The 27,406-nt window shown below is 43.4% G+C and overlaps 2 protein-coding genes across 14 annotated transcripts in view; both read right to left on the bottom strand.

The window, feature by feature from the left end:
* Positions 1–13: 13 nt before the first annotated feature.
* On the bottom strand, positions 14–16,710 carry GPR89B (G protein-coupled receptor 89B). 2 transcript variants are annotated; one of them, XM_038141463.1, is made up of 15 exons: positions 15,362–16,622; positions 14,974–15,237; positions 14,119–14,178; positions 13,226–13,329; positions 11,601–11,707; positions 10,714–10,815; positions 7,761–7,881; positions 7,436–7,516; positions 4,122–4,231; positions 3,063–3,151; positions 2,591–2,683; positions 2,166–2,261; positions 1,507–1,596; positions 808–873; positions 14–656 (listed from the first exon to the last, which is right to left on the bottom strand). In XM_038141463.1, exons 3-15 carry the CDS (start codon positions 14,143–14,145, stop codon positions 450–452), a joined length of 1,293 nt encoding a protein of 430 aa, XP_037997391.1. In that variant the 5' UTR covers positions 14,146–14,178; positions 14,974–15,237; positions 15,362–16,622; the 3' UTR covers positions 14–449. The 2 variants fall into 2 exon arrangements, with proteins under 2 accessions (XP_037997391.1, XP_037997388.1); XM_038141460.1 differs by lacking the exons at positions 14,974–15,237; positions 15,362–16,622 and adding an exon at positions 16,633–16,710.
* A 1,410-nt stretch (positions 16,711–18,120) lies between these two features.
* GJA8 (gap junction protein alpha 8) overlaps positions 18,121–27,406 on the bottom strand; it is a 53,064-nt gene continuing 43,778 nt past the window's right edge. For all 12 annotated transcript variants that reach the window (XM_038144412.1, XM_038144426.1, XM_038144421.1 and 9 more), the window contains one exon: positions 18,121–26,504. In XM_038144412.1, the coding sequence (XP_038000340.1) occupies positions 25,295–26,494 (1,200 nt within the window). In that variant the 5' untranslated portion in view covers positions 26,495–26,504 and the 3' untranslated portion in view covers positions 18,121–25,294. The remainder of the gene's footprint in view (positions 26,505–27,406) is intronic.

Here is a 27,406-nt window from a genome sequence, read left to right as displayed (position 1 = left end):
TGTGATACTCGCATATTATAAAAGCTTATTTAATTCCACAGACTCAAACATTCCATTCCAGAATTGCTGTGCTCCAAATCCCAATTATAAGTTGATTTTCAAAAGAAAAATCACATTTCTTGGTGCCTTCTGTGAAGATGATGTTCCAACAGTAGGAGGGCTTCCCTCAGCCAGCCTACCACACAAGCTCTGATGCCCCTGGAGAGTGGTGTATCCAGCATTGCTCTTATTGCCTGGCAATTAACTGTTTCAAGTTTAATACACACACCCCCATCCCTTCCAGCTGTGGCACTGAACAAAACGAGCCACAGAGCTTGATGATGACACATGTGGAGGTTCAAGGAGCCAGAACACACAGAGCAGTCCTGTCTCTCCAAGTTCTGCAATCCACAGGAGCTGCAGCAGTGCAGCTGACAGGACAGAGAGCAGTGCATGGCTGCAGTTCTGCCTCAGAGGGCCATATGCTTTTCTGGGGCTTGTTTGTGTGCTAAATAGAGAAAGAGGATACTGGACAGGGCACTAACTAGGAATATCACATCAAACCAACGGTGATAGAAGTTGAACTGGAGCTCTCCCAGGACCTCTGTAATAATGGTGCGGTATTCCGGAGGCATGCTCATGCGGATCAGCAGCACGGATGACACAAAGTACATTCCCTGCAAGTTAAAACAGGGACAGCAGTTACTGCTTCACCCCAGGCTCTGTGGCTAACAGGGCAGCACACAAGAATACTGTTATGTGTTTAAACACACACAAAGTATGCATGCAGAAATGCACGTGGGTGTGTCCACGGTTCTCCATACTCACCATTATCTGTGCTAACAGCAGAACAATAACATTGGAGGACTTGCTGCTGGAAATAGCATAGAAGAACTAGGGGAAAAAACCAAAAACATTGGAAACAAGCAGTTAGGTAAGTCTGATGAGCCTTAGGACAGAGTGTAAGGTACACATTTTTCAATCCCTTTTCATCTAAAAATACGCCATCAAAACCATGCATTCTAGAGGGCTACCTATAAACTACTCTCATAAACCTCAAACTTTCATAAACCCTAGTCTGCATCAGTCTTCCCCAACCAGCTGCACCTTGTGTTAAAAATCACAAAACAATGCAGAGAAGTCTATACATAGGTACCAAAGGCCAGGTCAAGTCAATGAGTCATATGTCTGTTGAGTTAATGTCTTTCAGTCCTACCAGCAGCTTAAATTAAATAATGCTTTTAATCATCATCTCATCAACTTACTAATAAGCCTTGGCTACAGCAGCATTTTGAAACCTTGCTTACATTTAGCATCTTCTTTAACATCTAGACCCCTTCCTGACAGAGACTGGGGAAATATCCTGCAAAAGGTATTCTTCTACCTTCCTCCCTTTGCAAGAATTTATATTCAGACTTTTAAACATAATTACATAGTGAAAGTTTATACAGTGCTTGTTCCATCGAAAGGTAAAGATCTGATAATGAATTTCTCTGTGTAAAACTACTTAAGAGTCCTAGTTCTTACCTTCGTAAGTGTGATTAACAACCCTCTAATAGAGGTAACAATGATTATTCCAACAAGAATAAAGGAAATGTGCTGAGACCAGAATTTGACCTGTATGTAAAGAAGAACACAGTTAAAACTTCAACACTAACTTCATTTACACAACTTTGTATAGCTGGTCTTTGACAAGCTATAAGGTCTTTGTCTCTCCGAATTGTACAGATGTCTATTGCAGACAGGTTTTTATAACAGACATTTTCACAAATATATTAGCAACTGTTTACTCCAAATATAAGAGAAGGAGATTTAGTTTATACCAATCACAAAGAACCCCATTTTCATAGATTGTGTAAATGACAGAACAACTATTTGCATAAAAAAATCAAAATTACTCTGAAGCTGAATGTATTAATCTAAGCAGATTAGCTAAAGTGTATCTATTTCTCCAAAACAAACAAAAAAAAAAAACAAATCACTGCCTCTCTGGCAAGACCACATCACCATCTCAGCATAAAATCAGTGTGAAAGCAACGTTCATGGTGCATTTTCCTTTCCTCCTCAATAAGTCAAAAGCCAAAGCCACATTCTCAGGGTCTATCACTTTCTCCTAGCAGCAGGATGATTTTATTTAGATAAGATATGAATTGCTGAAAAGGTTGCAAGAATTAATAAAGGCTCACATCAAACTGGATTCCCAGGTAATTTACAGTAATCTCAATTCCTCTTGTGACTGGATCAGTCTTCCCCACACGGTCAAATACAATATTGATGGTTGCCTGCAAGAGAGATGGATTTACATTCAAGCAAAAAGGCAAAAGCATTTCTCACTCCCACAGGTGAGGCTCATTGTACCACCAAAAAAAAGGGCAGGGGGTGGTCAGATTGCCAAAGGCAGCACAAAACAGCCATGTAAAAATTACTGGTGTAATACTGTATAGAAAAAGCCAGATCCAGAGCTTTATTTCAATCAAGGGCCAGTTTCTTTCAGAATTTCTGGATTTTAAAGAAACTAGAGCATTACTTAATGAACTGCATACATATCATAATCTATGCAGGGTATATTTGCATACATCCATGAAAAAAAGGAAATAAAACATTTACATACCATGAAGATTTTCCAGACGCAATAGATGGAGAAAAAATAACCCAAAAAGTTAAAGTATTTTCCCTGGAAAGTTTTGGAATACTCTATTCTCTCCTGGAAATACAAAATGAGGGAGAGGGAACAGAACATTAAAAAATATGTCATTTTCACAATCACCCACAACATAAAATTGTAGTGGAGCACCAATAATAGCAAACACAGCCTTATCTTTCTACATATTTCAATTCAATTCAACTCAACTCCTAAGTGTTAATTCATAAGCTTGTAAATAGTTACAGGGCCATGGGGCAGACTCAAGGATGGATCTGAACTGTCATCTAGCCCCGAAGTTAAAGGAAGAGATCCTCACTCCACTGCATTACAACATTTCATCATTTACCTATTGAACAGGTTTCAATTTCTCATAACACATGTACTCTTTCAAACTACTTTGACCTCCCAACACCCATCTGGGCAGTTATTTGCTGTGTACCTTTGTTGCATGCAAGTCAGCAGTTTCCAGGAAAAGCTGCCGACTCAGTTCTTCCAGGGCATCCACTTCTTGCTGGATAAGGGACAGATCTGGCAAACCAACATAGTCAAGGCTAGAACACATCTTGAATTCTTAATTCAGGACAAAACATTCCCCACCTTCAGCTCAAGGGCCACATCTAATGGTCTGGTCTCTTCTTAGATCCAGACCAGCTTAGTCATTCAGTCTTCATGCTCCTCATTAAACAAGCAACAAAGAAATCTGAAGGATGAACCTGATGCACACTACTCCAGTTTAAGGAGGTAGACAGGACACAGTATTTATTTATCGCACAGTCATGCAACAAACTCTTTATTTCTTTGCCTGGGAAACACATCACAGAATAGAACCAGAGCTCTCAAAAACTGCTGCTCCATTTTGACCAGAGTCCCTTGCCACTGAAGTGCATCTCACAATATGTCATCTCAGATCATCTTCATAAACAAAACCGCTGAGTAACTGCTGCAAGAGATTAGTGATTACTATGAATAGTCTGTCAAACAGCCAAATTCTGATTTTAGCAGCTAGTGTGAAAGGAGAGGAAGAAGAGTCCTCTCAGCCTCAAATATGCAAAATGCACTTCAAGTGGTCTGACAGAAATCATTGGTAAGCAATTCTGTTAGAGAAGTACAAACCCTTGTCATTCCCAAGAGATTCCTTCTACAGGGAACTGATGATCTTAAGGTCCCTTCTAACCCAAACCATTCCAGGAATCTGTGGTAAGTGTGCAAATCAAGCGTCCCCTGATCCGCTGTACACCTCACCCATGGTGATGCAACAGAACATTTATAGAGCAGGGCAGAAACATAAAACTTCTGCCTGTGTCACAGTACAACTGTGCCCCAGGCCTGGGCAAAAGGTCAGACAGTGCCAGAGAACAAATGTCCCAGGAAACATTAGGCTTGAAATGTGTTGAAACACAAATGCTTTGTGACTGTCCCAACTAACACTCTACCTCTCAAAACAAAGAAAGCTGGATCCACCTCCCAAGGCAGGTGCCAGCATGCAGATGAAGGATACTTTCACTGCCAGGAACAGATGTTGTAACACTTTTTATCATTCCCCAGAAGCCAGTGGGTCTGTTATGCACTTCTCCTCTCTGGAACATTGTCCTGTGAGCCACTGCTATCCTGAAAGAACAGAAAACACAAGGCCTTAGGAATGTAATATTTTTATTAAAAATAAAAACAAGAAAAAAAATCCACCAGTTTCTTAGAAGATGCTGTTAAACTAAATTCACCAAAAATAGATGACCCTTTTTTCTTCCCCTAAACACTAATCCCGCTACATAAAATTATCCTGATTATGTCTGGAGTAGAGCCCAGATCTAATCAAGTGAGATTCAATGAGACACTTCCCAAGTCTTCCATTCAGGATCCTGCTTCAACCCTAAAGGGATTTAAACCCAGTTAAACATTCAGAATTCAAATGGATTTCTCAGTCATATGATTAGTTGCTTTTCCTTCCTCAAACACATGACTGTGTTATCTCAAGCTCAGGAATTAGAAGACTTCTCATGCTGCTCCCTCCCCTTGGACACCTCTTCTTTATCACGGCACATCACCTTTTCCATGGAACTATGAGCTCTGGATGATGTGCAGAGCACTCTCTGGTATGCTGTCACTCACTGCTGGGCTGCATGACAAGCTGCTGTGAAGCACAAACACTCAAATCCATTCTTGGACTGAACCACTGGATGCTTCAGGCGATCTGAACGTGACTCCTGAAGTTAATTCCAACACTCCAGCAGCAGCTGCGTATCGTCCCTCACACTTCCATGTGCACCACAGCATAATCCCCACGAGCACTGTTGGCTTCTGCTCTCGTTCACTTACATTTCTCCCCACTGAAATTTGTGAGCAAGTTATCCATTCCTAAGCTGAAAACTATTCACAGGATTCTCAGGATGATCCATAATTCTGTGGTGTTTAGTCCCTTTCTTGTAGCTGCAGCCAGCATTGCTACATTTGGCACTGAGCCTTCTTCAAGGATGTTGACAAGCAGTGTAATAAAAAAAAAATTAAAAATCATTCCATCATTCCTTCTATATCCGCCAAAAAAACACCCTTGGGGCACCCTACATACAGATAAAAGCACATATGGCCACACACACACTACAAATAACAGAGATCTTAAAATCCTGATAGCTGCTAAATGTAAGAAATGCATTTTTAATCCTTGCTTTCTTCACAGTACACAGATTAATGTGGTCCATCCCAAATGATCCACAGCACTGCAGCAGAAATGCAGCAATGTCCAGGTGAAACGCACGGCTATAGAGACACAAAGGCAAATATTCTCTTTTCAGAGGTGGCAGGGATCTCTGTATCCACGCAGTAGCCAGGAGTTCTGGAGACCTCACAGAAAGGATCCACAGGCAAACCCCACACACTCTCTGCATGCAGACTGGTAATGATGTGATATTCGTGTGTCACATCAGCTGATCTGACTCTAACATGACACAAATGAAGCAATGCCATCAGAATGCTGGCATTTCAAACCCGAGGATTAGTTATGTCACACCTGCAAGAACAAGTTTAAAGAATCTGACAGCTTTAGAGGTGAGTTTCCATAAGGCTTTACTTGATTGTGCTCAGGAAGGAGAGAAAAGTGATTCCTGTGCAAAAACCATCAGGGCAAACAACTTTCACCAGCTATCTCCTACTGACTAGAAAGTCAGCATGAATAAGGGTTGGCATGAGAAGAAATGTCAGGATCAGCAAAGAAAACAAAAAGCTTTGTGTTGTATTGCCTTACAACTCTTGCGCTCACTGATAAGTTCTGAACTATCAGTAGTACTGAGAAGGTGGCCAGCACATCACTAACAATTTATGGAACTGCAGCATTTACTCTGAGCTGGAAAATACTGCTATTCCCACTTGTTCTGGCAATTACTTGGTTGCATTTGGACTGATACATATCTAACCTTTTAAATTTGGCTTTACATGAGCAAGTAGTCCAATCATGCAAGCCCACTGCTCCCTGCCAAAGCAAAAAGGAGAACAACCACCTACAGAACTCAAGCTTCTGCTGCTTCTTGCACAGTTCTGACCACTTAGTTTTGCACACTGTTTTGGGTTTTTTGTTGTGTTTTTTTTAACATATGCATGAGTTTCATTATAATTCCAGAGTGATTAATACAAGGCTCTTCATAATGGTTGGGAAGTTGCCATATTCAGAAGATTTCCTGGCCATAGGAAGGCATGAATGTGCTAGTTAGTTACAAGCCTCTAGCATCCTGACTTTTACCCCAACATCACTCTCCCTGGACCAGAGGTCCAAAAACACTGTACAAAACAAAAGAGCAGAGTCAGAAACAGCACTACACAGTATCTTTTAACTGTGGCATTCTTCTAGAGTGCTTCCAGTCAATTAAATCAATTAAACCTCAGTGATTAAATTCTCTCACTACTTACCATCTCACACATGACCACAAATACAGAGTTAACAGTTGTTCACCACTTCATATTTTCGAAGGGGAAAGAGGTTAGGCTTTAACTGCACTTCCATGAGCTAATGCTCATCAGCAGATATATACATGGTGATAAATTTGGCAAGGTTAGGCTATCTAAAAGCTCCCCTGCACACATTAAAAGGCTCCATTGAAACATTAAGGTACCAAAAGTGAAGTTTAGGAGACTGTTGTGTCAGACAGTCAAACCTTTGAAGTAACTCCAGTAACTGGATTTATTCTGCACTACTAGCAAGACATGAAATTTGTAATACTGATATGAAATACGCAGACAAAAATCTTTCCAGTGTAAATGAAATTACATTGTTTCTGAAAGTAAGTTTTTTTTTTAGCTTGGGGGACATGGAATAAGCTAAACCAATGCCAGCAGAGCTCTTACTGGTGTACTACAGTATATCCACATTAGCAATGTTTTGCAATTCTGCAAAATTTAACAAGCATGAACCTTGTTGTTTGCAAGAATATAGCTGTGTCCACACCAGCTCACTACCCTGCTTCAGCTTTGGCCAGGATCCACCGTATGTACAAACTACTTTCTGTCCTGAAACCACGAGTAAGAGCCACCTGTAGTGGCCTAAGGGTCCCTGACTCAGCAGGAGAGAAAGGTGCCCATCCTACAGATCAGTTATGCTGCCAGTAGAGAGTTACAAATGGTCTTGGAAGCCTAATCTGTGCCAATGCAGCCACAAAGGGCACTGCTTAGTGTTAAAAACAGTCATGTATCAGGCCAGAGCAAAACACCACACAGCTCAACCCAATTCAGATTTCAAGAACCATCTTATACCACTTCAAGAACCATCTTATACCACACTGACTGCAAATCCTTGAGATAAATAATTTCGTGCTACTGTTGTTCTCTCACCTTTTTTTCTTGCTAACAATCATGTCCATAGTCTGAAGGAGTCGTCGCTCCAGAGCCAGAATATCTGCATCTGTCACATTCCTGCAAAATAAAGACCCCAATTAGGCCTGCTACCCCATTTCAGAGGAGATATGCACATGGCCATGAGGCAAGGAAAAGCCTGTATAAGGGGAATATGCAGCAGCAGTGGAAATGGTTCTAGCATGCAGACATGACAACAGCTAGATTCAGAAAAAAAGTAACAAAAAAACTTGAAACAATGCCACAGGAAAAGCAAAAAATAATCTCAAAAAGCTGGACAAGTATTTCACAAGGCTGAAGTTACCTGAGAAAGTAGGACATGTAAGTGTATGGACAGTTGACAGCCCCAAATCCTGACAGCAAAGCCATGAGTGTCACCCCAATCACACCAACACGGCTGATGAGCTGTTCTATAGACAGGATTCCTGAGGGAGGGAAAAACATGGCATCAGCAACCTTGCTCTCTTCAGTCTGCTCCACACTTGGTGCCTTTCTAACATAACACAGAGCTGCTTAATTAATCTGACTGCCTTCCCACTGCAATGACCCCAGGTAACAGGAAGGACAGACAGGGACTAGGAGAAGAAAGGGGTAGGAAGTCTCCCTCAGAAATCACATTACCATCCTTAGAAACAGGGATGGGGAACTCCAGCTATGAAGACAGACATATGGATATGTGGAGAGGACTACATATCAATATTTTGGTTCCAAACTAATAAAATATGTTTGCCATTTGATGAGGGGGGAACCCACATCTTCCACCAGGCACTTATAAAGCAGTATCTTCCAGAAAGACACTTCTGCAATTATTCAGCAATTATTACCAGACCAGTTGGTCCTGGCAAACTGGCCTAAAAACATCTGAACCCCCATCCCATTAGAAATGACCCCTCCAGGTCAGATACAATCTGTGCTTGTAGGACAGTGGGGTTGGAAAGCTTAAGCTGCTCCTGGCTCTTCAGTGTTCATCTGATTGACACAAACATGTTGTTGAGCTGACCACCACCAAGGGCTTCTACCTGAGCACCAAGTGGACTCTAAAACATGTAATTCAACATGAACATCAAGCCTGTGCTGTAACCATCACCAAGCACTGAGGCTGCATTTATTCTTAACCACAGACATCAACCTGCCTTTCCAGGACACAGCACCATGTAGTAAACACCACTCACTTTTTAGGGAGCTGGTTACAGAGCAGCTGCCACACACAGCACATTTAGAGCTTACACGATTGCAAAGCTGAGATGGCTGAGCGCCAAACCACATTTCATGCTTCAGAGAAGTGGAATGAATGATGAAAACAAGGCAAAAAGACTTCACAAAGGGAAACTGAGACACCCAGTCATGTGCAGTTGCACAGAGATTTACAGGAGCTACAGAATGTGCTACAATACACTGGCCTTTTGCCCCACACACTGTCACACTGCAGCACTTAAAACAGAGGTGCCTTCAAAATGACATGACATTCCACTGGTTGGAGCAATGCTTCCCCATGAAGCTCACACATAAAGTGAATGAATGTTCCATCAACTCAGACAGAGGTAGGAGCTTTATTAGAATACTGGTGTGTCATTAGGCATAACTTTCCTTCTACAAGCTCCCAAACTCGGGTTTGTTAGATAAGTTGCAGTCCAAGGGAGCCCTTGCTCAATGGTGCACTTCTCAGCTGCAGGACACTGCCATCCCCATCCCCACCTGCCTGAATTGGGTCACCACTCCCTGATCAAACCCACAGCAGCCTTGTCTGTACATGCAGGACAGCAGCACCCCAGCAATACAGCAGGGAATAAACATGTGGAATCCTTTGCTCTAACCTCATGTCTACACCTGGTGGGATAAGGCACTGTACAACTCTTAAGTGGAGGTATCACACCCTGTAAAGTACAATTAAAAACAGAAAACACCCTTTCTGGAAATCTGCAGGTGTTACACAGCCTCCCAGAACCCTTTGGTGACCTAAAGAGGATTACCCAAATCCCATGGCTAAATTTCCAATGGACTGTTACATTCTGCCAACTCCAGCACCTTCTGCAGCTCACAAGGGATACAAGTTTTTCTTGGCAAGGGAACACTGGGCAGAGGGATCTGTGCTGTACTTCAGCTGCTGGATTTTGGAGGCAAATGACAATTGCAAAACACAGACACACATTTTCTCTTAGGAAACTTCTAGGACCACAGATGAAAGGGTGAGCAGACCCTACAGCAGTTGGTATCCCTCAACTTTTCATGTGAGTACAGAGTCAAGCAACTTCCCACAGAACAGAAAGACTAAGCTGAGCATTTTGTATGCAGACAGACATATTCACCAATTTCCATGAAACTGACTGAATTTCACCTGTTTGGAACAATATCCAAACAATTTTCCAGTGCAGAGGAAATAGAAAGGTAATGTAAGTTACACAGATAACACTAGTGACAAACAGTCTGGTTCTAACAGCATTACAATCCTTCAGCACAGTCGGCGCCTCAAGGGCTCAGCACAGCCAGGCACATGCCAACTCTGTTGGACCCAAACTAGCCCAAGTGCACGCAGGATCTTCACTGTAAATACTCATGACCACAACAGAGACACCCAAGCTAATTCTGTACACAAACAGCTCTGGCATGCAGCGGGACTTACCAACCCACACTGCAGTCCTGTGCAACTGCACAGCCTCTGGGCTCAGGCACAGCAGGAATCTGTACCAAAGCCAGCACAACTGCCAGGCCCCATGCTGGCTACAGTCTGTGCAGCTCTGGAGTTTAGGCACACTACTGTGTTTTGGACACAACTGGACAGCCACTCATGCTAAATTCATCTGATTTCAGTCACAAGAAAAAAAAAAACTGACTGAAAAAATGTCAGATTAAGGATTGGTTGTTGATCTGCTTCTTAAATAAAATAGGTTTAGTCTCCTCAATAGAAAAAAAGTAGGTGAATAAAAACTGTGATCAACTTTTTATGGAGATGAAGTTTCTGTGTCCTCTAAAGTACACCATGTCCTTACATAGTCTAGGTTCAGTTAAAACTTACTTCCTTCAAGTTTTCCTGTGGCACTGAAAGAAAACTAATGAAAATAATCCAGATGTATCCAGCCATTTCTGTCAGTCTGACAACCTTCACATTGCAGATTTCAAAGCAGAGCAGACCCTCAGTTGCAGGAACTGCTTTCTACAATCCCAGCTGCAGAGCTGAGATAATAATAGCTCCAAAATAAAAGTGAGATAACAAAGCCTATTTACAGGAAGGAAGAAATCAGCAAGAAAATGAAACTCACCATGTTTTGGGCTGAGGATAGGAAACGGATCCCCCAACTTCCAGAAGAAATACATGAATGTCAACCACACAACACACGCAAAAAGTAGTTTCTGTCTGTGCACTAATGGAGAGGAGAAAGGGAGCGTTTAAAATAGGCTCTTCCTTTAGGGCTTTTTATAGCTTGCAACATTTCTACATTGATCTAAATGCTACTTTGAGAACTGGTGGCCAAAGCAGGTGTCACCTGACAGAAATACAGCTTGCAGTGTGCACCCCTTCACCTCCCACAAGGCTCCACATGAGACCACTTCACAGCTTCTTTCTCATGTGATCTTGAATGTGAATCTTAAATATTTCATCTTCATGGCAAAACTACACTTTTAATACTCCCAACCTACGTGTGTAAGCTTCACACAAAAGAGTGATGTGTATCAACAGCTCAAGGGTTAAGTGTCCATTAGCCCATGGAAGAGGCCTCATCCAGAGAGCAGAAACAAAAACAGCAAAAGTAATTTACTGAGCTTTTCTGCTTCAGAAGTGATTTATTGAGCTTCTCTGCCTCATTTCTTTTGCCCCCTAGCAGAAAAACACAGCCCTGCCAAGGGTTGCAGAGTTTGGCTGCAAGCTTAAAACTGCAAAGGAACAAAACCCAGTAATATTACTCTGAAGTGCTCAACTTTCTGTTGAAACTCGTGAAGAAAGGCAGCATTTTCCGGGGTCATGTGAAGTGTTTCCTGACTGTTAAATGAATGGTTCATGATAAAGCATAAAGTTCCAAAGAGCAGGTATTTAGTCAGAACAAAACCAGGGCAAGGATGGTGGTACAAGGACAGTAACCAAAATTACTTCTCATTTGTATTCCTAGTTTCAAACTAGCAGCTCCCCTGCCACAAACCAAGTACTCACATAATCTGATATTGCTCACAACAAAGTAACCAATGTAGAAGGGCACCATGAAGATTAGGATGAGCAAAATAACACACAGGTTCAGCTTCCAATGAAAATATCGAGAGCTGAAATAAAGTCAAAATACTGATTAGCACAAAATCATAATACAACAAATTTCTCAAAGAAAATTGCATGTCAGTGGAACCTTTTCAACTACATCAAGCAATGAATAATATGGCTTAGCATATAGAATAATCTGGATTTTTTTTTTATTAGGGTAGAAGAGAAGGAGGTGTTTGGTTTGGGGTTTTGTATGGTTTTATTTTTAAACACAGAGGTCGAGAATGTGTATTTAAAACTAAATAACTATCCAGAAAACCATGATGGGCCTTTTATCAAATACTGTATTTTCTATGGTGACTAATGCCAGTTGCAGCATGATTCATGTGACTGACTGCTCATCTAGTTGAACAGTAAAACAAAACTAAGTATAAGCAGTAATTAATTTTCTAATGAACAGCTGAGTCAAAAAAGGAGCTAATTCATACTGAAAACACTAAAAATATTTTATGTTGATAAGTCAGCATGCTTCACTTCAGAGTGAATTGTCTCATCTGCAAGACTTTGCAAAGCAAGGCTTTATAAATACATATATAGATCAACATGATGAATACTCCTCTGACCAAATTAGACTAGTCAAATGCAGGTGAGATTCATCTAGGCTGAACTGAATTCTCACTTTACTTGAACAGAAAAATACATGTCCCCATTCCCAACATTAACTCATATCCTTTTTATCCTCAGGGAAGAAGAAATGACAAGGATCCTTGTCACTTTTTCCTAACTAATTCAGAAGCAAACATTTTAATCTTTACTGAAGTCTAGCCCTTTATTGAACTTATAAAAGCATTCTCCTCAGTGATCTCTCTGGCTACCAGCCCCATGTATTAATAACATACAGAACTAACATTACCTTTCATCAGTTCTGTACTTCTTGCCTTTCAACCCCTTTGACTGCTCTCTTATACTTGTATGATGAGACAGAGTAAGAATAAAGCCAACTTAGCCTCTACATGTTATTGTTCTATCTTCTCTTTCCTACTGACTTCCAAAGATTACAGTTTTTAACATCCCCTTTATGTAAAAGTCCTCATCCTATTGTTGAGCAGGGATTCACCTTTGATTCACAAATCCTGTATTGTTACACACCTAGCTTCCACTCCACAATTAAGCTTCACATCTTATTCACTCCTCTGACCACCAAAGAAAAACCAGTGCTTAAACATTCTGTAGTCTTTAGCATCTGAAAAGTGCTCTTACCATGATCTGAAGAGTTACAATACTCCCATAAAAGAAATAATTTATTTTAACTTCACAAATGGAGAACGTCAAAGGCAAAAGCCTTGCCCTAAGGACCTAGACCAATTGTTAATAGCAATTGCATGGAAAACTGGAAGCTTATGGCTACTAGTCCCATCTTAAGTCAAACAAATAAATGTTGCTGCACAAACATCTTCATTGAGCTGTTGACAGTTTTCTCCCATGATTTCCCCAATCCAAGACTAACCCACTAATTTAGAAGTTAGACTGAAGATGCTGCAGAGCACAAGGCAGGCCAGTCCCTAGTGGGCTCCCAGACTCACCTGCTGTTCAGCACTCCCAAAATCTCAAAGATGATGAGCTCAAACATGGTACAAGAGAACGCAAAAGTCACAGAGAAGATCACCTGGACCACATACTGTCGCACCTGCAATGCAGAGAACAATCCAGCGACATCAGGCACTTACATTTCTGGAATGGCATCCTGATATCCCCAGATAACAAAACAAATCACAAGGTATGATGGCCCACAACTGGGTCTCTTGCTTAAAGGCACCCAGCCCTTTATCTGCTCAGGAGGAAGCCAAAAGCCTCTTGGAAAACAGAGAGCAAACTCATACACTAAGAGAGCTCTTCGATACTAACGTTAGATTTAAAAACAAAATCCACATCAGATAAAATGTTGGGGTCTGAATTTCGCTTGCACTTAAACCATCTCTGACCTAGACTACAATCTCATATTCCACTACAGGTAAGAGAATTGCATTTTTATCCTGTCCAATCCTCACAACCAATTCAGCTGCAACTGACACATCTCACTGAGTTTAAATAAATAAATACAGTGGATCAAATCAGTGGATTTGATTTTGTCTCAAAAATTTCACGTTATATAAGGTGGGCTTATCCACCTTTAAAAGGCAAAACACTTCCCTCAGTTTCCTATTACCCCTGCATCTCCTGCATATTTCTTTTTATTTAACAGTAGCCAGTATGGAAACCTTCAGTGGCCACAGAAGAACCCATTTCCTCAGATAACTAGGAGTCTTTCAAACAGGACCACAAGAGGAAATTAAAAAGACAGTAACTGCAGACAAGATAAAAGGGATTAAAGAGAGGAATAAAGCTAAATGCAGTTTTAAAAATATTTCTATAATTACGAGTTTTTAAGATACTACTTTTTTAAGATACAGACTTGTAATGAAAGGCTCCTTCTCACCTCATAATCCTTGAAGAGCTTTCGCATGAAGAAGAGCCACCCAAACCCAAAGAACAGCACCTGCAGAAGAGATGAAGCATCAACATTTGCATCCTTGCCAAACACAAACCCACTGCAAATTAAGCAAATGGAAGGAAAAGAGCTAACCCAAAGCACCCAAGATCCACAAAAGATTAAAACTTGCCACAGTACCATGCAAAAAATAATGTTCTAAATATCTAAGTGTAGCAGATACAAAATGCTATGGCCTTAAGGAAGGCAACAACAACAAGACAACAAATTTTGGTGTTCCTAAATTCTCATAATTCCTCAGTTCCTGGCCTGCCAGAATCCTCCGCACTCTCAATTCTTGTTTCACTCTTGTAATCTACAGAATTAAAGCCTATGGGTTTTTTTACAGGAAATACAGAAATGGAGGCAAAGCAAACACTTGAATGCCCACCACATACACATCTTCCAGGGATGAGTAAACTTTATAAAGTCATCTACTGTTTCTTGCAGACTGAAAGTGCATGTGAATTTTTGTAGAGGTCTTTACAGTACATCTGGTTAGACACTGACACATTGCCAGTGTCTAACAGGGGTGAAAGATGCTACAAGCATCTCTGAGGTGGGGAAAAGGCAGTGCTGAATGCCTCAAACCACAGCCTGGAGCTGCAGGAAGCCACATGGACAAGGCAGGTGAAGCAGAAAAAGCAATAACACTTTGCATTTCAGTGGTCATGAAAGCACATTGCAAATTTTGTTAAAGTTTCTTCTCACTCCAGAAGGGATCAACTTAATGTCACAGCACTTTTGCAGATGACTTAAATGAAGTAAATACAAATTGAACAAGGTGGCCAAAATTGCAATTACCTGTCTTCAGAGAGTAAAAGGGGACTGTGTTATCAGGCCTCCCGTGGGTAGTCCCATCTATTCCTCATAAGACTGAAAGGAAGTGTAATGATTTAAAAGAGCCCAAGCAAAAAGAGAATTCAGGAAACACTCAGTATTTTTTATAGAAGTAGCTTTGTCCAAGGCAAAGACAAAATTCAGTATATGCCAGACATCATGGAATAAAGGCAGTGTATCTATCTCCTCAGAGCACATGGAAAAGGCCAGCACTTTCTGCCCATCCTGCTGTGGAGACGAGAAACATTCAAAGACAAAACCAAAGGAATTATTGTGGATTACTTCCCTGCACATCAGGAGCAACCACACTGGCAAAGGTAACACACTAACATGATTTACAGACAAGGAATACCTGGAATGCTGGGCAAGAAGATCAAACACAGCTGCCTTGAAAGAACAGCTGAAATAGGAATGAGGTCAAATGAGTGGTTTGTAAGAGCTGGCAAAACTTGTTTGAGGAGGACTTCAGACTTTAAGGTAGCTGCTAGCAAAAAGGAAAGATATTCCATAAGCCTCCTACCTAGGGGTCATAAGTTAATGAGTATGATAAGCAAATGAGAGCTACATCAAGTAATTCCACATTTAACAGTAGGAAGGAGGAAAACGGTAGAGACAAACTCTTCAGAAAGAAGTAAAAGATGAAGAGATAAGCAGACACAATAATTACGAAAAACTGAACAAGAAGATTAGGCTCCCCTTGTGTTAGGGACTGTACAAAAGCAAAGAAAGACATTTTAGTAAAAGTTCACACTCTAAGACACTGCAGGTAGATGTGACATCTAAACTCAGCAAAATCTTGAGCATTTAACAATTACATGTAGCAACTTGAACATCTAACTTGGTACTGTTTAAGGTGATGAGAGGCTTCAAAGCTGCCACGAGAAATGAAAGAAAAGGTATTAATTAAGTTAGAGCTCAGAATTCAAAGAAAAAAAAAAAAAAGTGTGAGTCTTTTTTCTGGGTGAAGTGTTAACAACACCAAAGCTACGCTTTAACCCTAACCCAAGCCCTAACCTTCAATCCACCCAGAGTGAAAAAGCACGTTGTAAGCAAAAATCGAAGCATTATCAAATAGGAGGGCACTGTTCCTCTAAGAAACAGCCAAAAGCTGTCCCGGAAATTTTAAGTCTAAGACAACCACCTGCTGCTGAGAGGGGAAAGGTTCCCTTTCCTCAGCTCATCCCTCATCACTACAGAACCAAACTTTCACTCCAGCTCAGCAGCTTAAATCAGATCCCTCCGTGATCCACTTAAACGCATTTCCATCTAGCCCAACTGCCTAGCATCAGCCTTCTTGAGAAACACCAGAAATAAACCGAGCACTCGGTAGAGACCAGCAAGACGATCTTCCCAGTCTGTCCCAGGTGGAGCAATTTCAATTTAACCGTGAGCGGAGCTCGGTTCCCTGGGGCCGGGCTGGGCTCGGCCCGGCCTCCCCTGAGGGTCCGCGCGCCCCCCGCGCGGGGCGCTGCGCACGCGCGCCCCCAGGCACCGCCCTCGCGCCCTCCGGGCAGGGACAGGGCGCCGCGAGAGGGCAGCCCGGTGACGGCGGGACCTGCCCGCTCCCTCGCCCTTCCCCCGGCCGGAGGCGCCGCACCGCAGCGGCGGGGAAGGGGTGGCTACCTGCGAGGTGAACATGATGCTGGAGTCGATGAGGAAGCTCATGGCGGCGCCCAACGCTGCCCGCTCCGCCCCGCCCGCCGCGCTTCCGGCTCCGGTGGCGGCGCTGCGCAGGCGCCGGTCTGCGTGCCCCGGGGGCGGGGCCACGGCGCGGAGGCTCCGCCCCCGGGCGGGACCGGCCCCGGCGCGGGGAAGATGGCGGTGCCGGTGTGAGGGCGGGGAGCGGGCACGGCCGCCAACGGGAGCCCTTCGCCTGCCCCTGCCGAACTCAGCTGCCCTCAGAAGCCGCGGGACGGGCACCCGCTGGTGGCCTGGGGGCAGAAGGAGGTGTGCGAGGAGCAGAAAGAAGGGCAGGGTGAACACCGACCTCTTGGGGGGGACGTGGACCTCTTGGAGCAAGTGCAGAGGAAGCCACCGAGGGATGGAGCACCACTCCTGTGGCAAAAGGCTGAGGAAATTGGGATTGTTCAGCTTGCAAGGAGACGGCTTAGGGGTGACCTAATTGGAGCCTTGAAGGGAGCCTGCAAGAAAGATGGAAAGGGCTTTGTACAAGAGCATGGAGTGACAGGACAAGGGGGAATGGATTCAGACTGAAAGAGGGCAGGTTTAGATTAAACATTACAAAGAAATTCTTTACTGTGAGGGTGGTGAGGCACTGGAACAGGTTTCCCAGAGACATGGATGCCCTATCCCTCGGAGTGTTTAAGGCCAGGCTGGGTGACGCTCTGAGAGACCCGGTCTAGTGGATGGTGTCCCTGTCCCCGACAGGGGTGTGGAACTGGATGATCTTTAAGGTCTCTTAAAAGACCCAAACATTTCTGTGATTCTGCCGGTTTACCATCCCTGTGACTCCTCTGCAGGGCAGCAGAGACACCACAGCTGCTCCTGGCCCATCTTCCTCCCTCTAAGGGGAGATTGATCTGGAGCCCCCTCCATCCTCCCTCCTCGCTAAGAACTGGCCTGCAGATGCCTTTCGGGACTTGCAATTACAATATATCAAAGAACGGGGCCAGAAGGGAAGCAAAAGTGCAGACAGGGAATTTCCTGATGGCTATCGGTGTGAGATCCAATCCTTCATGTCACAGTCATGTTGCCACTTGACCTTCATGGCATCTGAATATTTTTCTTTTTTCCTCTGAAATACATTCCTTGAGGAAATGGCCTCAAGTGGCACCAGGGAACATTTAGATTAGACATTAGGGGGAAAAAAATCACAGAAAAGATTGTAAATCATTGGAACAGACTGTGCAGGGAAGTGGTGGAGTCACCATACCTGGAAATGTTTGAAAAACATGGATATGGTGCTTGAAGACATGGTTGAGGGTGGTGCTGGATTGGCAATTGGACTTGATGATCTTGGAGGCCTTTTCCAACTTTAATAATTCTGATTCTATTATTCTAACCATTGCCACTCAAAACTCTCTGTATTCAGAATAATAAACAGGAAGAGAAGAATCAAGTTGTGAGTTTAACAAAGCACAGAGCCCCTGCTGACTGAAAATCAGGAAACTTTATTCATTACAACTCATTTCACTAAGAAAACAAATCTATGTTTGGTTGTGCTGAGACACCCACCAGATTAGTCCCACAGTCTCTGATTATTTGGCTTTCTGTCTTGCTCCCAGACTTCTTGGTTTTAAACTTGCCTCCTTGTCTGCAGTATTGCAAAGAGAAGAAAACATTCAGTCTTCATGGAGAAATGAACTGAGGGAGCAGGTTATTGTCTCTGATCTGAGACCTTTTGTTTTACACCTTCTGGTATCACTGCCAGGTAATGCAGACCTGAGATCGGGCCTTGCCTGTTCTCTCTATCTGCTACTTTAAAAATGTTGTTTCCTAAAGCGATGAGATTCCTGAGTTTGGAGGGATTTGTGGTTGTTTTGTTCTGTGTTGGTAGGTTGTGGGGCAAGGTTAGCTGTTGGTTACCTTTTAGAGACCAAGGTTAACAGGAAATCCTTTAAAAATAAGTTACAGAGAGCCAAATTCTGATCTTGTTTATGCCTTGGCAACTCAACTTCCACACAAGGGTAAAAAACAAGGCAGAGTTTGGTCATAGGTCTTAAACTTCCTTCTTTGCATGTGTTTGGAAATAGGCTTGAAACATGCCTCTGCTTAGCTGTACATTACTGATCCCTGGGCCTTGGGAGAAACAGATAGGGAACAAGATAATTCCTACAGGAAAAACCCAGCCCTACACCCATCTCTCAGCCCCAGGGCTTCTCCTTCAGCGAAGACAAAAATGTGAAAAGAAGATGGGAGATTTATTTTGTGCCGTTCCTCCTCACATAGTTGCTGATGTGTGTGTGTGGGGAGAAGGGTCCATGGCCCTCCACAGGTACAAAGGCACCTTCTCAGTTGTAGTTCTTCTTCCACATATTATAGTGAACGAGGCTATTTTATGTTCCGTTTGTAGAGAGACCCAAAATCAAGCCTTTTAAGTAATGCAGGAGAGTGCAGCATATTGAATTAAATCATGGGGTTTGGCCAAGAGTATATTTAGAAATCACACAGGTTTCCAGAAGGTGCTACGGGGCATATTTATGACAAATAGCCTTAGCTGGCAGCCAGCCACCCATTTTCTTTTTTCTTCTCTCCAGAGGTTTTCATAAACAAGAACTCTGAAGCTGGAAGCATTCCCTCATCATTCTGATTTCTGCATTTCTTTTGAGTCTTTTCTGATGAGTTCAGGTGACGATGTTCACTGGCAATTCACGGATTCCTTTACAGGGTTGTCTGTGACTCTTTTGTGAACTAACATGTATGTACTGAAAAACTTACCTGAGCATTTTTGTATATAGCTTTTCCACCTTGGAAGCCAGTAAATGCCTGGTTTGCTTTCTCTGTAGCAAGCTGGATCTAGCAAGGCGAAGGCAAACACTCTTTGTTTTTTTCAAAATGTTCTGTCAGTAGCTCTGTAATCACCATTTCTATTCAGTGCTGCTTCATCCCAGATCAGCAAGCTTTAAAACACACAGGTTTTTGTTGACAGAATGTTAAAATGCAGTCCTCTGCACTTTCAGATGGATTTAAAGGCACACTTGACGCTGAAGTTAAAATATGGACAGACCTAAGCCGCTAGGTTTCCATGATTTTATCTGTTGAAAAGCATACTCTCTTTTTTCTTTTTTTTAAATTTTATTTATAATGCTTTCTCCAAACCAGTTAAACAACACGATCCTGGCCTCAAGCAGCTTTTGTAGCTACCAAAAATGTCACAGAATCACAGAATCATAAGAATACTTTGGGTTGGAAGGGACCTTGAAGATCATCCAGTTCCAAACCCCTCCCATGGGCAGAGACACTTTCCATCAGACCAGGCTGCTCAGAGCCCCATCCAGCCAGGCCTTGAACACTTCACCAGCTGACTCTGTGTGTGCGTCAGCCTCTGCCGGTGCCTGGGGAGGTGGTGTGGCCTTTGGGACAGCCTAAACCAGCTCTACCAGAGCATCCCGAGAGGCAGGAAGTGCCCTACACATGTCACTCCACAGTGGCTGCACTGATTTGGATGCTCAGTGCTTTCTCCAAACCAAACTTCATCCCCCAAGGATGAAGATCCCACCATGTCTCTGGACACCTGCTTTAGTGCTGAACCACTCTCCATCTGAACAATTTCTTTCCTTGACAGAGTTTTTTAAGGCAAAAGTTTCCTTTGCTGCTCGTTGTGATTGTTGCCTCTGGTCTTTTGCTGTGCTCCTCTGTCAAGAGTCTCCATTGTCCCTGGAATTCCACCCCCTTAGGAACCTGTAGAAAGCACTTAGGGCTCCCAATGCCCTCAGCCCCCTCCTCTCCAGGCTGAACAAACCTCCTGTGTCTCTTTGTACAGCAGGCTGCTGAGAGGAAAGCTTGAATTGTTGACAGATATGCAAGTCTTGCCTCTTCTACTGAAATAGGCTGGTGCCAAGCTAGTGGCAAGGAAAGGATAGTGTGCCAGGCTATGTCTTGGCAAAGCTGACACATATTCACTTGCCATGGTTACTGCTCAGCTGTGTGAGCACATTTGGTGTTGGCAAAAAGCCTTTCCTGAGCCATGTTAAAAGGTATAGCACACACAGAGCCCAAGGAATGGCGATGTCATTCTGTTGGGAAGTAAAATTATTCCAATACTTTGACAAGCCCCCTGATTTTGGTACTTTTATCCAGCCCTGGCCCTCAGGAAATCTGGCACCATATACTGTTTTATCACAGCTGCCTTGGGCTTACAGGAAGGCTTTAGTGTAGTACTCATGGATGTTCCTGTCTTTACTAAACAAAACTAAGCCTAGGCTAGGATTACTTTTGGTTGTCAGCCTGAAAAGCCATTTTCTATACAAAACAGCAAACTGCCACTTTTTTTTCAGCATTGTGTGACACAGCTGCTCTGTAAGTGTAAAACTGCACAGTCAGTGAGTTACTGGGCAGCAGGAGAGATAGGACTTCCCTCATCATTAAGTAAATTTGATGCCCACACAGACCTAGAGAGCAGAGATCCCCCAAAACTCTCCTCTCCTGCAGGAAGAGGAATCTGCACCTCACTGTGTTTCAGCACTGAGAGGTTGTGGGTGTCGGTCTCTGTTGCTCTGAGTGGTTTAAAACAGAAGCCCAGCAATATTCTGTATGATACAACCCTCTCCCACATGCCTTGCAAGCACCTCAAAACTGTCAGAGCTCCACCAACTTGAACCAAGTGCTTCAGGAACTGCCTTATTTAAGCACAAATGCTGCCCCAGAGTGGATGCTGGGGATGGAGAAGAGGGTTCCACATCACCACACTGTCGCCACAGCTTCATACATGGCCTTGGCTAAGGTGAGGGAATCAATAAAGTCTTTTTTACCCACGGCAAATCCACATGTGTGTTAATGCTGTCAGTGCAGTGCAGTGTTCACATTTCCAAACTACTGCCCTTCTGGTCGAGGAGTCATATATTACTCAAGTTAGCAGTTCTGCCAAGAAATAACAAGGATACCATGCATTTCAGCAGTGCTTTTCATCAGATCATTCCTACTTACTTTACAAACAGAATTAAGGAAGCCTCACAACATCCCTGTGAGGTAGGTGGAAATTCTTACACCCATTTTACAGGTGGAGAAAAAGGCACCGAGAGGTAAAGTGATTATCACAGCAAGTCAGAAGCAGAGCTGGAAATAAATCTAAGATTATTATCCTAGGTCCACTGCTCTAGACACTAGAGAACACCAACCCCCACATGCTATTGTAAGCTAAGAGACTACCTTGCTCTTCTACTTTCACCTCCTTTGGTGATTTTGACTCTTGCATCTTATGCTCCTTGCAGAGAGCCATGTGATCAGTTAGGAATTTATTTGCACAGGGAGCCAAGGGGGTAAAACACACCTTTTTAAATGATCCAGGCATGGCTCTAATTTCAGTGATTTCCCCCTTCCCAAGGAAATAATATTCCTCATTCATCATATATATCTTTATGTTTTGCTAAGATTTTTTTGAGTAGAGTCGTACACTGAATTCACAGCTCTGAGGATGTTATGCAACTTCACTAGGAATTTCTTGAATAAACTATTAAGTTTGTCTCATTGAGATGGAATAAAGCACATTTATGTGCTATCACATCAAGAAATAGCAATAATCCTTTGCTCATCTGTAGGGCTTTCCATCCAAGGACCTCCCTTTCCATAACTAGCAGAACATGTCAGGCCTCACATCATGATTGTAAGGTAGGAAATGATTCCCAATTGCACAAGAAGGAAGAATGACTTGCTGACAGTCCCACAGAGATTTCCTTGCAGAGGTGAGGCCGAGTGCCAGAAGACCAGGCTGTTCCCTGCCCCCTTTGCCGAGCAGCACTGTCCTGATGCCGTGGCCTGTGCTTGGGGGCTACTGCCAGCCAGGCAGATCCACTGCCAGCCAAGCAGAGTACTTGAAAACTGACTTTAAAAAATAAAAAATCAAGAAGCAGTTGAGTGGATGCGGGAGGAAAATGCCAGCTTCTTCTTGTGCTGTCGGGACCTAGAGGAAGAAAGGAGCATTCCTGTGGCAGCTGTGAGAGAACTACGGTGTCCATGGAGTACACTGCACATGGTGCATTTTACTGAGGCTCTCCAGTGGAAAAGGACATAATTAACATGTGGTGATTAAAGACTGCCCCGCCTGACAGCCACATTATGAACCATGTACTCCTGATGAACAAGCACTCATCTTTAAGTAGTCCTGTAGTCTAATGAATGTATGAATGTCAGAGATCAGGAGTGGAATTTTCAAGTAACTAGAAGTCAACAGGGGTGGGTGTGATTCAACCAGGCCAGTACCTTGGTATCTGGAAGGGTCAGATGCTCTGATGCAGATACCTGATATAAACTGTTACAAGGTTGTGGCTTTTACTTGCAGGAAAGTGTGTTTCTAACCCCCTTCAACAAGTGAGCTGGTTAATGCTTAGAATCATTCCAACTCGTCTCTTTCTATGGAGAAAATAAAGTAGATCCCATCTAGTGTAAGTGTGGTGATTGTGTTGTTCATCTAAATCTTAGCCTTTTCTTTAGTTCTAGTATCTAGATACTTGAACTTTAGTTCAAGATACTTCAAGTTCTAGATACTTGAACTTTAGTTCTAGTATCTTGAACTCTCTGCATGTGTTGTTTTGTCATATTCCCTCCCAAAACTGAGGTGGGACCTTCCAGTCTTCCTTCACAAGGAAGGACACCCAACAGCCTTGTCTAAGGAAAAAAGGTTTTGACCTCAGGCTGCAAACCTTAGGAAAATACACAGGCCCAAGAGGAGCAAAAGGATGAATAGTGTAAAAAAAAAAAAATAAAAAAGGAAAAAAACAAAACCAATATGTGGCACCTCTGTGGCAGCTGAAGAATCCCAATGCACCCTCCAAACTTTCTACATATGTACATCTTATTGTCACTCGGCAGTGAAGTCCGGCCAGGCAGGGAACTCCACCAAAGGGGTGGGATCAGTAGCGACAGGACTGACTGTTCTGGGGCTGGGACAGGGCTCAAGCCTACCCAGGGCTCTCACAGACTCCCATTTGCCTTTCCTGGGCTTTGAGTCAGACCTGCTACAATGGGAGGCCGCAGGGGGTCTTTTCTAGCTGATGGCAGGATGAGTTTGATGCATTGTGCCAAAGACCTTTTTTTCCCTGACCTGGATTAGAGCCTGCCCTGGGAACAATGGGATGGGCTGCAGCCCAGCAGAAAGAATTTGCTGACATGGCAGGGTCTGAGGTTTGCAGAGCAGAGCAGAGCAGAGCAGAGTGCATACCTGCACTTTTTTGGCATGGGGCTCAGTTTTGGGGGGAGATAGCTGTTAACCTGAAGCTTTTGAACACATTGCTGCACTGTCCCAGCCAAGAGTTGCTGCCGTAGTCCTAAAATTAGAAATCTATATTAGACAACTAAATATTTGCAAGCACATCATTTTCTGCCTTCTGTAAAAAAAGATTTTTCTGAGTCTCTGAGAGTTCTGTACAGACCTGTTGGCAAAAAGGTCTAAGTCATCTTTTGAAAGGCATTGTCTTACTTGACCAAGACTTTGGCATTTCAGGGAGAAGTAGCCCACTGAATGGCTCCTGTCTGTCAAATTAAAAACAAAGGCTGTCAAAAGACTTTTGCCATATCAGTCTTTTCAAACTTGACCAACCAGTTTTGTATTTGGAAGTTTAAAAAGTCACATAGTTATCTAGATCCCTGGTTTAGGTTCACAGATGCCTTCAGGACTCTGTACCTGAGATTTGCTGAGTGCCTGGGAGCCTGGAAGCTCCAGGAACTGAACACTTTTCAGGATCATACCATGAAGGCTTGTATTTGGTTTCATGCTCTGGGGGCTGTAGCTGTCCCCTCCTTTCTCAGATTTTTTTCCCTCTTGCTTGGCTAAATCTGGTTTCAAATCTTTAAGTCACAAGGCTACAAGTGAAAAATATCACTTGAATTTATTCTTTCCAGTATTCTGAACTAGTCTCAGGGCTGGATGACCCTCATGGGAACAAATAATCCATCTCTGGGCATCTGCTAAGTCCTAGTAAAGAGCTGCTGTTAACCTTGCCCACTGTCAATATCGCTTGAAGAGAAGAAATATTTTTGACCAGGGAAAATATATTTACCTAACTCAGATATGCATTCGCAGAGAAATTTGGAACATTTTTGCCTTTATTTTCTGAATGAAGAAGGGAAGTTTGGCTTAGTATTTTAGTGTGTTGATGCTAAGCATAGAATTCACTTTGTGAATTAAATAACTGCAATTCCATGCCAACAGCAAAGGGGAGATCTGCTCAGTGAGCCATAGGAGGAAATAGAAAGAGAAAGACTAGATAAAGTTGTTGATCAGTCTTTCCCCTCACTGGCTGACTGGAAGACAGATCCACCCCACATTCCTAGAGAAATGTGGAACACAAGGCTTTCAGTAAATATGATCACAGTGGCAACATTTGGGTATCACTGCCGTGTTAGGCTTTAAAATACATCAGTTATGTGTACAGTGTAGATATTACTGTAAGGAGTGAGCTGGCATGTGGAAACAGGGAAATACAGGGACATATGGGGCAAATAAGGCACTGTTACCATGGTAGTACCTTTCCAGTTGAGAATCATAAAAGGAAATAATATTCAAGTGGCCATTTTAGCACTTTGCTTAAAAATATCTTTTGATTCTTTCTCTATCTCTTCTTTTCTCTTCAACCTTTTCCTTTTCACGTGCTCCCCGCATCCTGCACCTTCATACAGTCAAATCATCTGACCTGGCCCGGCTGCTGGCTTTACTTAGCCTGCTCAGGGGTCTCATATCAGCGGCAAGTTCAGCAGGTGCTGAAGGCCCTTCCACTTCATCTCTCACCATCTCCTCTTCTGTTTTCTTCATCCCTGGCTCTTCCTGAGGCCCTGGCTGCTCCTCCTCTCGTTCCTCCTCCTCTGCTCGTACCTTCTCCTCTTCTGGTTCCTTCGCTTGCGCATATGATGGTAACCTCTCATCGAATGCCCGGGATAGATCTTCCAGTGGTCCCATCCCAATCTTCTCCTCAAACTCATTGTAGGCTGATGGAAGGGGGCTGGGCTCAACCCCTACTTCCGTGAGAGGAAAATAGTGGGACACCGGCTTCTCTTCTTCCAGCAGCTTGTAGCCTTTGGCCTTTGGGATGGAGGGGACTGTGATGGCATGGAGTGGCTTCTCTGGGACCTCTCCAAGCTGCTCCTCTGCTGGCCTCCTCAGAGCCCTCCGGATTCTTTTCAAGATCAAATGACTGATCTCCACCAGGTTGAGGAATAGGGACACAGAAGCCACCACCAGCATGAACATAATGAAGATGGTCTTCTCCGTGGGCCTGGAGACAAAACAGTCCACAAGATTGGGACAGGGCCACCGCCCGCAGCGGTAAAGGGGGAGAATTCGGAAGCCATACAGGAAGTACTGACCTACTATGAATCCCACCTCAAAGAGGGTTTTAAAAATGATGTGGAAGATGTACGTTCTCAGGAGAGTACCTTCCAGGCGAAACTTCTTGGTTCCATCAGGGTTGTTGCCTTTGTTTTGGTTTGGAGCCAGGGGCAGTTTCTCTTCATCCACCTCAGCTTGCTGGCGCCTCTCAGCTTCCTCCCTCTCTTTCCTCTTCTCCTCCATGCGGACGTGGTGCACAGCATGGCCGAAGTACATTAGTGAAGGGGTGGATACAAAAATGATTTGCAGGACCCAGAGCCGGATGTGGGAGATGGGGAAGGCCTCATCGTAGCAGACGTTCTCACAACCAGGTTGCTGGGTGTTGCACACAAAGTCTGACTGCTCGTCTCCCCACACGAGCTCGGCAGCCGTGCCCAGGATCAGGATGCGGAAAATGAAGAGTACTGTGAGCCAAACTCTCCCAATGACAGTGGATTGCTCATTCACCTGCTCTAAAATGTTCCCCAAGAAACTCCAGTCACCCATTTCTTACGGTCTAAGGGAAGAAAAAACAAAGAGAAAGACCACAAATTATGCTAAATTTTAAAGATTTCAGGTTTTCCCGCTGATGTCTTTTGTTGCTTTGAGAACAGAAAGGCAGGCGGTTGCTTGCTTGCTGATTTGCCTGTTCACAATGATTTATTAGCAGAAGAAGGGCTGGAAGCCAGAGCAAGCTGCCTGCTAAATTCTTCCTTCCATGGCTCTAAATGGGCAATTACTTTTCAGCCAGGGAGTATATTTATCTCCTTTTGCAGGTGAGAGTCTTCTGTGGCGCCTTGTAGGCTCAGTTCTGTGAGTCTGCTTAGATTTTGTACACGTACAAACACTCACCAGCAATACAGTGGAACAGATTTATCAGCAGGCAGCTGCAGTGGTTAGAAGAGAGGGTGAAGCTTTCAAGCACACAAATACTTCTGCACCAGAACCCCTCTCAGGTCGAACAGATCTCGAATCTGCACCCATCTTGCACCTAAACAAACCTGAATTCTCTCTAGGTTGCAGATGTCAATTCTACTTTAGCAATCACTGTTAGGTAAGAACAGCAATTACAACGCCATTACTGTGGTAGTAATGCTGTATAAGCTTAACAATTACTGTACAGTTTCATTTTGCTAGATAGACTATGTTATGTGCAATATATTTGTTAGGTGCTATTGGGGCTATTCTTTGCATCTCCTTCTGAAGTCAGTTACCACACTGACAGTGGAACCAACATGGGGAAAACACCAAGGTCTCTAACTGAGACCTGAAATGCTGTTTGCTGTCTCTAAAATGTCAGTGCCATTCTCTCAGGCTAACACAGAGCTGGAAGCCCACTGCAGATACACTATTGGAAAGCTAAGGCAGTTGTCCATTTTCAAGTAATGCAAGTCAAATAATACATCTGTCATTAATTTT

The sequence above is a fragment of the Motacilla alba genome, chromosome 1, assembly GCF_015832195.1.
Source record: "Motacilla alba alba isolate MOTALB_02 chromosome 1, Motacilla_alba_V1.0_pri, whole genome shotgun sequence".
Taxonomy (NCBI): domain Eukaryota; kingdom Metazoa; phylum Chordata; class Aves; order Passeriformes; family Motacillidae; genus Motacilla; species Motacilla alba.
The sequence above is the reverse complement of the archived record's forward strand: the minus strand, read 5'-3'. Positions and strand labels throughout refer to the sequence as shown.

Bases quoted from the DNA above. Each gene is read 5' to 3' on its own strand.
- GPR89B (XM_038141460.1), bottom strand. From the start codon at position 16,674: ATGAGCTTCCTCATCGACTCCAGCATCATGTTCACCTCGCAG. The intron at 7,517-7,760 runs GTAACTTCAGCC...TTTATTTTGCAG, and splicing joins TACATGTCCTACTTTCTCAG to GAATGTGACAGATGCAGATA. The intron at 3,152-4,121 runs GTATCCTTCATC...TTGGTTTGCCAG, and splicing joins ATCTGTTCCTGGCAGTGAAA to ATCTGTCCCTTATCCAGCAA.